General features: G+C 35.7%; 1 protein-coding gene across 1 annotated transcript; it reads left to right on the top strand.

Annotated features, from left to right (window-relative positions):
- Positions 1–762: 762 nt before the first annotated feature.
- LOC126720231 (organic cation/carnitine transporter 3-like) lies at positions 763–2595 on the top strand. The gene is made up of 3 exons (XM_050422550.1): positions 763–1013; positions 1219–1631; positions 1766–2595. Exons 1-3 carry the CDS (start codon positions 763–765, stop codon positions 2593–2595), a joined length of 1494 nt encoding a protein of 497 aa, XP_050278507.1.
- Positions 2596–10782: the final 8187 nt, after the last annotated feature.

The raw sequence follows: 10782 nt of genomic DNA on the forward strand, positions 1-10782 counted from the left end.
TCTCTGCTGTGTGTCTGTTCTATTGTAGATGTCTCGCTGTTCCTCTCGAGGAAAAGACATTGTAATTGATGTTCCATCATTCCCTGTTTCAAAACGGACTCGTCGTTCATCTCAAGACTCAAACAGTGAAAGATTCAGGACTCCTCTTGATACACAAACACATTCTAGCATTTTTCAAAAAGCTCCTACTGTGGAGGAACAAGCGGTCAAATTTGATACCTTGGGAACTACATTTATTCCTAGGATATTTGAAGCAAAAGATTGGGCTGATCTGTTTGGGAACTTTGAGGATCCGATTGATGAATTGGTCAAGGAATTCTATTCAAATGCTAGATATACCGGAGTTGAGTTGAAGTGTTGGGTACGCGGAAAAGAGTTCACCATCAATCCAGACTACATTGCAAAGGTTCTTTGCATCACTAGTCCATCAGATGTAGACCTTACTCCATATGATGATAGCCTTAGATACAAGACATTCTTTAAGTCCTTGAGCCTGATCATGAAGTCTCGAGCAAAGGCACATCCATAGGCACTACAAAGTTTGCACCTGAACTGAATACTCTTAAATTGATCGTGTTCTTCAACCTATATCCACTCTCAAACACTGCATTCGTCAACCTTGGAAGAGCTCAGTTCCTAAGTGATCTGATCATTGGAGCTCCAATTGACATATGTGCCCACATCTTTCAGATCATTGGGAAAACAGCGGCTCGATTAGCAACATGAACATGTATTCCTTTTTGTAGTCTTGTTATGAAGATCATGGTTTTTGAAGGGGTAAGTCCACCAACAGATGGGAAGAAAATGGATCATCTTTGTCCACTGTCCATGATTTCTCTTCAAGCCAGCAAAAGTCACTCTTCCATAGCACCTAAGAGTGAACCTTTCCTCCATGCAACTTCATCCGGTCAAGGTTTAGCTACACCTGTACATACCAAGACTGCTTCTCCCATTCCTTCTGAGATGCAAACAACTAGCACTCCATCTACACCTCCTAGCTCTCAAGTTGACAGGTTAAGCACTGGCCTATTCATCACCACTTCTCTCCCAACCCAACTCGGCCGAGTCACAAAGCACCACCCCACCTCTAGAGAAACACCGTCCATCCCTTGATTCCACCATTGAACGGTGTATAGGAGAATTTGGGTGGCCCCAATTCTTCGAAACTCTACTTGTATCCTTGGCATGGCTATTTGATGCACAACAAACATTCATTAGTGTCTTCACTGATGCATACCCAACATGGCACTGTACTACTCATCAAAATGGTTGCAACACGGTCTCCAACATTTGCTATCTTCCAAAAAATTCGTGGGCATTGGATTGGCCTTCCTATACATCAATCATATCAGAATGGAAGTTAGAATGTTCTTCTTCCATTATCACTGGTTTGCCTGCATCATCCTTCTTCATGGGTTGCCTAGTGGGTGGATTCGTTCTTGCCACACTTGCTGATTCCTCACTTGGTCGCAAAAACATGATCTTTCTTTCATGCCTAACCATGTCCCTATCTTCTTTGCTTACTGTCTTCTCCACCAACATATGGGTTTACTCAGCTTTAAGATTGGTTTGTGGGTTTGGTCGTGCAACAATTGGAACTTCTGCACTGGTGTTAACAGCTGAGCTTGTGGGTAGAAGGTGGCGAGGCCAAGTGGGAGTGATAGGATTCTTTTGTTTCACAATTGGGTTCTTATCACTACCAGCTATAGCTTATTTGAATAAAGGTCATCTTAGAGATCTCTTTATTTATGGACTTCTATCCCAGGAATCTTTTATTCTATGCTGGTTCAGTTCTTTGTTCGTGAGTCTCCTAGATGGCTCTTTGTACGTGGACGAAAAGAGGAAGCAGTGGCCACGTTGAAAAGCATTGCAACACCTAGCCGTAGTAGTTGTTTAACTTGGAGCTTCTCTGAGGTTTCGTTTCAGGAAGAAAGATGGAATAATGGGAATGTTTTCTCGACTATAAAGATTTTGGTGCAGAAAAGATGGGCTTTCCGAAGGTTGTTACCGGTTTTGGTGATTGGTTTTGGGAGTGGAATGGTGTACTATGGCATGCCATTAGGCCTAGGAAACTTGTCGTTCAATCTCTACTTGAGTGTCACATTAAATGCCTTAGCTGAGATACCATCTTCATTGATCACTATGTTGCTTATAGGTAAGTTGAACAGAAAATTTTATGTGCTTGCTTTCACTACCTTTAGTGGGATTTTCAGTATTATGTGTGCTTTGAAAGGTGAGGTGTGGACAAGATTTCAGATTGGACTTGAGCTAGTATACTTCTTCAGTGCTTGTACCGCTTTCGATATATTACTAATATTCACAATAGAGTTGTTCCCTACTTGTGTGAGGAATTCAGCTACTTCATTGGTGAGACAAGCAGTTGTGTTTGGTGGTGTGTTTGGTCCGATGCTAGTGGCTACTGAGAGAAGAGATGGAATTTCATCCTATGGGGTGTTTGGGTTGGTGATAGGTTGTTGTGGGCTGTTTGCATTTTGTTTACCAGAGACAAGAGGTAGAGCAATTTGTGATACAATGGATGAGGAAGAACACAAAGAGAAGGCAATTTGTAATGGTGAAGGTGATGTCTTGGCTTAATTAGCTTTTGGTTTGCTCAAATTATGTAAAATCTATATGCAGTGATTGGTCAAGAATCTTTAAAATAAACAACATTTATCTCTCATAAGACTCTTTTATTTATTTATTAATGTTTTTTTGTGAAGAATTTCATAAGATTGATTTGGTTGTATTTTTTTTATTTTTTATAATTTCTTTTCTGAGTGTATGTGAATTTGGCCTGCGTTTTAACCATGTAAAAAAGAAATACAAATTCTGTCTTTTTAAAATTTATTTATTTATTTATATTCCACCATTCATAATGTTTAAGTTTATAAACATCCTGCGCATAAACCTTTCTAAAACATCATTTTTAATTTTTGATTTTTAGAAATGAAATACAAATATCAGGAAATGTAAGAATAATATATTTTAATGTTTTATGAATAAAATTTTTTGGAAGAAGATGGTGCTTCTATTTTATGTGAGCTGGCCATCAATAATGATATATGACTCGATGCAAACAGCAATTAGTCTCATTACATTCACGTAAAATATATGAGGAGTTGTGTGTGAAAGTCTTTCACATTCAGAATGCCATGCTCGCATTACTTATTTGTTCATCTCAAATTGAAATGTCTACTAAAATGATATATTGTCAATATCTTATTTTGTTGACAGCCTGAAGACATAAATTTATGAAATAGCACGCTTGTAAAATTCTTCAAAACAAAGCACCGACTTACTTTTAGAGTTTTTTATTTTTATTTTTATACAGTTGGTGATGAATCTTACAACAAGATTCTCTCTATATTACTTCAAATAAAGAGAATTCATTTCAATATTAAGATTTTATTTTATTCTTAAAATGTAACAGTATACAAAATATTAAGTCACTTTAAAATAATAAATGGTGTGACACTAAAAATGTAAAAAGTACCAATTTTTTTTCTCTCTATATATATATAGGACAGAACTTAAATATAATACTTAGGTGCTGTTCTTTAGGTTCTCTTCTTAAAATTCTGAGATGTGACTTTTTTTTTTTTTTTTTCCTTTCTTCATGAAACAGAAGTGTATTTTTTACTTAAGTGATCAAATAACAGAATTTTAAGAGGGAAATTTAAGGAATAACATCTAAGATATTGTATATAAATTTTGTCTATATATATATATATATATATATACAGACGCACAGGTGCACATGCCGAAAATAATATAATACATAGATTTATTAATTGGAATTGTATAAACAACTTAAACATGATTTTGAGTAACAAATTTCTGTCGAGGTTTTCCAACTCAATTAAATAAGTGGTTTTGAGCTTTTGATTAGAAAAGACAATTGGTTCGAGTAGCACTAAAACATTATACTATTTTATCATTCTGATGGAGAATGGGTCATCCTTGCCCACAATATACAATTATTAATATATTATCTCATACTTTGCTTTGCATGTGCTTTGGACGTTGTTAAAGTATGAACGTAACTGGGCGCTCCTATATGATAGGAGGTCCCAGCAGCCAGCGTGCCTCTTATCCTTTCATTATAAAGATACACCCAATAGACTGAAGTTCCATAGAATTCACGAGTCTTCCCGTCAATAATGAAATGACGATACAGGCCTATTTCTCTAAATTGACCCGCAGAAATCGATTTACATAGGTTCTTTTGTTTGTTTGTTTGATTGATTTTTTTATTCATTGTTGTTTTGTTTAGATATGATAATATTTGAAATTTATGACATTGTAATTACTTTTTATCATTAGAGACATCAATAATTTTTGTTTATATTTTTTTATTATTTTTTAAAATATAATTATGTATAATTTTATATTGGCGAGATCTGAATAGAGTCCATTATTTGATGTTAAAAAAATTTACACGTTGAAATAATTCGAACGGATCAATTTGATATTGTTATAAAAAGCAATCCCTTAACAGTAGAGTTTTACATATATGAGATCTCTAGTTCAATTCCCGTGTAATTTGTAGTCTTTGTTTCTTTCTATTTGTTTGTGTTTTGAGTGTTTATCGTATTTCTCTTTAGAAAAAATAAATAATAATAAAAAGTAGAGTTCTAGAATTTGATAATACATGAGAATATTTTCTTTTTTAATATTCCACTGAAAGATAGTAATCCAAGTAGAAGAAACAATCAGTGGGGCTAGGTGAGATGGAGATTACTCAATGATGCAATGATTATATATGAGGACTGAGGAGGATATGAATGGTCAAAATTTGATTGCCAGTGAACAAATTGAGAATGTCAGCAATTGAGAATGATGCTGACAGTGAGAAGAAATTTTGGACACATATGACAAATGAAATTGGGGTAATTTTGCTGGTTAGGATTTTTTTTTTTTTTTTTTAATTCTATTTGTTGTTTAGTGTTTTAAACTAGATATAAATTGGTAATTTTTTTTTTTTATGAACTTTTATTTTTGGATGAACATATAAATTGGTAATTTAGTGGTTAATAGTTGATGTGGTAACATGTCACCTTAGTTTGTAAAGGATATGACTTGTAGTAAAATATGAAATACCTCTAGCATTATTTAATAGAGTATCACGATTAGTTAAGTCAACAATTTTCATCCATTATTGAAGGACAAAGACAATTTTGACACATCAAAAGTTAGGAATTATGAAAGTAATTGGGCAATTCCAGCAGCTAGGATGCCTCTTTTTCTCTTTAGTTGCTGTTGTCCTTTCATTATAAAGATGGAAAAAATTGCCAAATGCCCTTTTTGGGCAACAATAGTAGCTCTTTGCTCCATTTCCCAAACTAATTAGGGAAATACTTTTCTTTTGAAACTCAATTTGTGATAAATCGAGTTAGGTCCTATAGCGGTGTTTTTAAGAAGCCTATAGTGACATTTTTAAGACCTATAGTGGCGTTTTGTAACTCAACCTCTATGAAATCGAGTTATAGGTAAAAAAAAATTAAAAAAAAAAAAAATTTGCCTATAACTCGATTTCATGGAGGTCGAGTTACAAAACGCCACTATAAGTCCTTAAAACGTCATTATAGGTCCTTAAAAACGCTGCTATAGAGCTCCAGAATTTTTTTTTTTTTTTTTTAACTCGATTTATCTCAAATCGAGTTACAAAAGAGGAATATTTCCCTAATTAGTTTGAAAAATATGACAAAATACTGCTTAGTTTGGAAGAAAAGGGCATTTGCCCATTTTCTCCTTATAAAGATAAACTCAATAGATTGAAGTTCCAAAGAATTCGTGAGTCTTTTTGTCAATGGGAAAAAAAAAATTTAAGAAAAAAGAATCTAAAGATTTGACTAATTTCATTTCATTCTATTTTTTAAATTGAAGACATAAAATGAATTGATGATAGAGGTCTATTTCTCTAAATTGACCAGCAGAAATCGATATACATGGGATCTTTTGTTTGTTTGTATGATTGATTTTTTTATTTATTGTTGTTTTTTTTAGATATGATAATATTTGAAATTAATGACATCGTAATTATTATTTATCATTAGAGACATCAATAAATTTTGTTTTTTTTTTTTAATATTATTTTATATATAATTATGTATAATTATATATTGGCGAGATTTGAATAGATTGCATTATTTTATGCTAAAAAAATTTTACTCGTTGAAATAATTCGAACAGATGTATTTGATATTGTTATAAAAAGTAATACTTTAATAGTAGAGTTCTACATATGAGGTCTCTTGTTCAATTCCTGTGTAATTTGTAGTCTTTGTTTATCTCTATTTGTTTCTGTTTTGGGTGTTTATTGTACTTTTCTTTACCGATAAATAAATAAATAAAAAGTAGAGTTTTAGAGTCTGTTAAAACTTGATATATGAGAATATTTTCTTTTTTAATGTTCCAATGAAAGATATATAGTAATCCAAGTGGAAGAAACTATTGACGGTGCTGGGTGAGATGAAGATTACTCAATGATGCAATGATTTTATGTGAGGACTGAGGAGGATATGAATGGTCAAAATTTGATTGCCAGTGAGCAAATTAAGAATGATGTTGACAATGAGAAGGAAATTTTGGACGCATATGACAAGCGAGATTGTGGTGATTTTTGCTGGTTAGGTTTTTTTTTTTCTTAATTTAATTTAATTTTTTCAATTTTATTTGTTGTTTAGTGTTTTAAACTAGATATAAATTGGTAATTTAGTGGTTAATAATTGAGTTGGTAGCATGTCACCTCAGTTTGTAAAAGATATGACTTGTAGTAAAATGTAAAGTACCTCTAGCATTATTTGATAGAGTATCACAATTAACTAAGTCAAAATTCTTCATCCACTACTGAACGACATAGAAAATTTTCACATCAAAAGATCAGGGATTGAACTAACACATTTCAAAATATTAGGGACTAATTTGACACATATGGCAGGTGTTAGGACCAAAATGATAATTTCTTCTAAATTATTTTTAACATCTTAGCAATCTCGCAAGAAGCCCATTCTAGACAGGAAAATTTTTCATTTTCAAACTACTTCCATCGCTAGTAATAATAACGAAATTAATAAGAAGTGCGAGTGATTAAATAAGAACAATTTTGTTATGTGTAGCATGCTAAAAGTGACCCATTTAAGTTAATATTTGGAAAACATAAGTAAAATTAATATTTTTTTTTCAGAATTTATTTCAAGAGAAGTGTTGGGATCATATTTTACAAATTAATAAATAAAAAGAAAGTGAGAAAAGATGAGTCAACTTTCTAATGAAGACATGGGCTTTGGCACTTAAAAAAATCATACTTCGATTTATACCTATGAAAACCCATGGCCAAAAAAATAGGCCACCAGATCATTTGTAAGGTTGAATTTATTCAACCATCTTATTGGCTTTATTCCGTGCCAAATTTGCTTGTATTTTAGCAATTAGTAACCTTGTATTTAGGTGAGATTGTTGTAAGGGTAGTGAGTGAGATAGAGTGATGAAATGCTCAAGAGTGTGCAAGAAACAGAGACTCGCGACTGGATCTCGTGGGTGACTCGCGGCTGCAAACCGCCAGAAGCAGCACACGTGTCAAGCATGCCAGAAGTTGAAGCGTCATGCTAGCTGGAGCACTACAGGACAAAATAGGACAACTGGCCGTTCTATTATCTCGCGGCTGGATCTCGTGACTCATTCAAGCTGCGAGGCCAAGCCGCAAGCTAACCCTGTTTTGAAATCCTGACTCTTCACATTCCATTCTCACCTCAGTATAAATATCCCTTATACCCACGAAAGAAAGAAAGTTTCCAGAGAGAATTTTGAGAGAAAAACCCTAGAGTAAAACAAGATTGATTCATCCACAATCTTCACATAAGAAACTCTTCAAATTCCTCAACTCTCTTCCTCTCCATTGTTAAATCCTTGAGAGGCTTTTTACCGAGGCTTTTTACCAAACCTTTTTTCACCATATGCATTACTGTGAGAGGGCTGTTTGGTGTTCTGGGAAGCAGTTAGGAATGAACCAATCTACATTGGTTGATGCTATGGTCAAGTAGGAGAATCCGGGAAGCTAGAAAAGAAATAGGTTCGGCGCAACCTTGTTGGAGCAAGAAGCTTGGAGGGCTAGGTACACTGGGTAGATTAGGCTTGGAGGGTCTATTGTTGTTCATGTATCCCAACTACATTTTCTAGTGGATTAATTACCACTTGGAGGGCGACGGAGAGGTTTTACACCGAGGGCTTCGGTTTCCTCTTCGATAACACATCGTGTGTTGTCCTTGTATTTGCATCTTCCTTCCCTTAATCTTTACCTTTTATTTTCTGCTGTGAATGTGATTTTAATTAACTTAGATTGTTTACCAATTCTGTTTATAGTTTGTGTTCACTTTCTGCACACTAGTTGTTTGTTATAAAGCTTGAATTGGTTATTTTGTAATTGGGGGTCTAAACGTTCAAGGGTGTTTTATACACAAATTGAACTTTCATCATTGTCAAAATAAGTGAAGATATGGGCTTGGTGGATTTCATTTTAAACAAGGAATTGAAACTGATTTGTCAGGAAACTTACTAGTCCAACCCTTAGCACAATATGTGTAAGGTTGAATTTATTCAACCATCTAATTGGCTTTATTCCGTGCCAAATTTGCTTGTAATTCAGCATTTAGTAACCCTGTATTTAGGTGGGATTGTTGTAAGGGTAGTGAGTGAGATAGAGTGAAGATTGCTCAAGAGTGTGCAAGAAAACAGAGTGTCGCGGCTGGGACTCGCGGGTGGACTCGCGGCTGCAAGTCGCTAGAAGTTGCACACGTGCCAAGCATGCTGGAAGATGAACAGTCATGCTAGCTGGAGCACTACAGGACAAAACAGGACAACTGGCCATACGGTTAACTCGCGACTGGATATCGCGACTTGATCAAGCCGCGAGGTCAAGCCGCGAGCCACCCCTGTTTTGGAAAAACCTGACGTTTCACATTCCTCTCCTCTCCAGTATAAATACCCTTTTAACCCACGATTGAAAGAGAGCTTCCAGAGAGAATTTTGAGAGAGAAACCCTAAAGAAAAACAAGATTGTTTCACACACAATCCCTACCTTAGAGTCTCATCAAATTCCCTCACTCTCTTCCTCTCCATTGTTAAATCCTTGAGAGGCATTATACCAAACCTGGTTCTCACCATTATCATCTCTGTGAGACAGTCGTTTGGAGTTCTGGGAAGCAGTTAGGAAGGAGCCAATCTTCATTGGTTGATGCTACGGTGTAGTAGCGGAATCCGGGAAGCTAGAAAAGAAAAAGGTTCGGCGCAACCTCGTTGGAGCAAGAAGCTTGGAGGGCTTAGGTGCATTGGGTAGATTAGGCTTGGAGGGTCTATTGCTGTCCTTGTATCCCAACTGTATTTTCTAGTGGATTGATTACCGCTTGGAGGGCGGCGGAGAGGTTTTTCGCCGAGGTCTTCGGTTTCCTCTTCGATAACACATCTGGTGTTATCTCTGTGTTTGCATCTTCCTTCCTCTCTATCTCTGCCTTTACATTACCTGCTGTGGTTTATTTTGTTATGGCTTAGATAGTTGTTTAACCAATTTCATATTATAGCATATGTTAAGTTTCCGCACACTTGTTGTTTGACATATTGCTTGTGTTGGTTAAGTTGGTTTTTGGGGGTCTAAACGTTCAAAAGTGTTTTTGTACACGTTTTTGAACTTACAATTGGTATCAGAGCGGGTACACAGCTGTTTGGTTTCATTACCATTGTGTGATCCTTGACTCCCTTTTTGAGATGGATAGGTCTCAATCCCTTAATGCACCTCCATATTTTGATGGAAGTAATTATGCGTTTTGGAAGGTTCGTATGAGAGCTTTTCTATGCTCTATTGATGAATCCGTGTGGGATGCTGTTGAGATTGGTTGGACCAAACCTGAGGCAGCCAAATCCACATGGGATAAGGCAGCACTTGCTGCATCTAATGCTAACAGTAAAGCACTAAATGCTATTTTCTGTGGTGTGTCTCCAGATGAATTTCACAGGATTTCTCACATTACCATTGCCAAAGATGCATGGGAGATTCTGGAAACAACTTATGAAGGCACGAAGAAAGTGAAAGATACCAAGTTACAAATGCTGACCACTCGGTTTGAGGAGCTCAAGATGAGTGAGGATGAGTCTTTCGACTCTTTCTATGGGAAGCTAAACGAAGTGGTTGTCAGTAAGTTTAACTTGGGGGAGAAAATGGAGGACTCAAAGATTGTAAGGAAGATCCTTCGATCATTGCCGGAAAGTTTTCGTGCTAAAGTGACAGCCATTGAAGAGAGCAAGGATCTTGACGACATCAAGGTACAGGAGCTGGTTGGTTCTCTACAGACTTATGAGATGTCGCTGCCCAATCAACGGAAGAGTAAATCCCTTGCTCTAAAGACCATTAATGAGAAGGTGGAAGATCAAGGCTCATCAGGAGAAGATGTGGTTGACAAAGATGTAGCCTATCTTGTTAAAAATTTCAGAAAGTTTTTGAAATTCAAAAACAATGGAAAATTTGATGATAAGAGAAAATTCCAAAATTCTGGAAGGGAGAAGAGGGATTTCAAAAGGAAAGATGGAAAAGAATCCCAATCCACACAAGGTGTCACTTGTTTTGAATGCAACGGGCATGGACACTTTAAGAAGGAATGTCCGAATTATTTGAAATCGAAAGGCAAAGTGTATGCCACGACCTTGAGTGACTCAGACTCGTCTGACTCAGAATCTGAAGAGAGCTGTGATGGAGAGGGGAACTATTCAGCTTTCATGACTATTGCTCATGTT

The sequence above is a fragment of the Quercus robur genome, chromosome 4, assembly GCF_932294415.1.
Source record: "Quercus robur chromosome 4, dhQueRobu3.1, whole genome shotgun sequence".
Taxonomy (NCBI): domain Eukaryota; kingdom Viridiplantae; phylum Streptophyta; class Magnoliopsida; order Fagales; family Fagaceae; genus Quercus; species Quercus robur.

Excerpts from the sequence above, each read along its gene's own strand:
- LOC126720231 (XM_050422550.1), top strand. The coding sequence starts at position 763 with ATGGTTTTTGAAGGGGTAAGTCCACCAACAGATGGGAAGAAAATGGAT. Across the intron at positions 1,014-1,218 it reads CCTAGCTCTCAAGTTGACAG|TGTCTTCACTGATGCATACC; the intron begins GTTAAGCACTGG and ends AACATTCATTAG. Across the intron at positions 1,632-1,765 it reads GTTAACAGCTGAGCTTGTGG|GAATCTTTTATTCTATGCTG; the intron begins GTAGAAGGTGGC and ends CTTCTATCCCAG.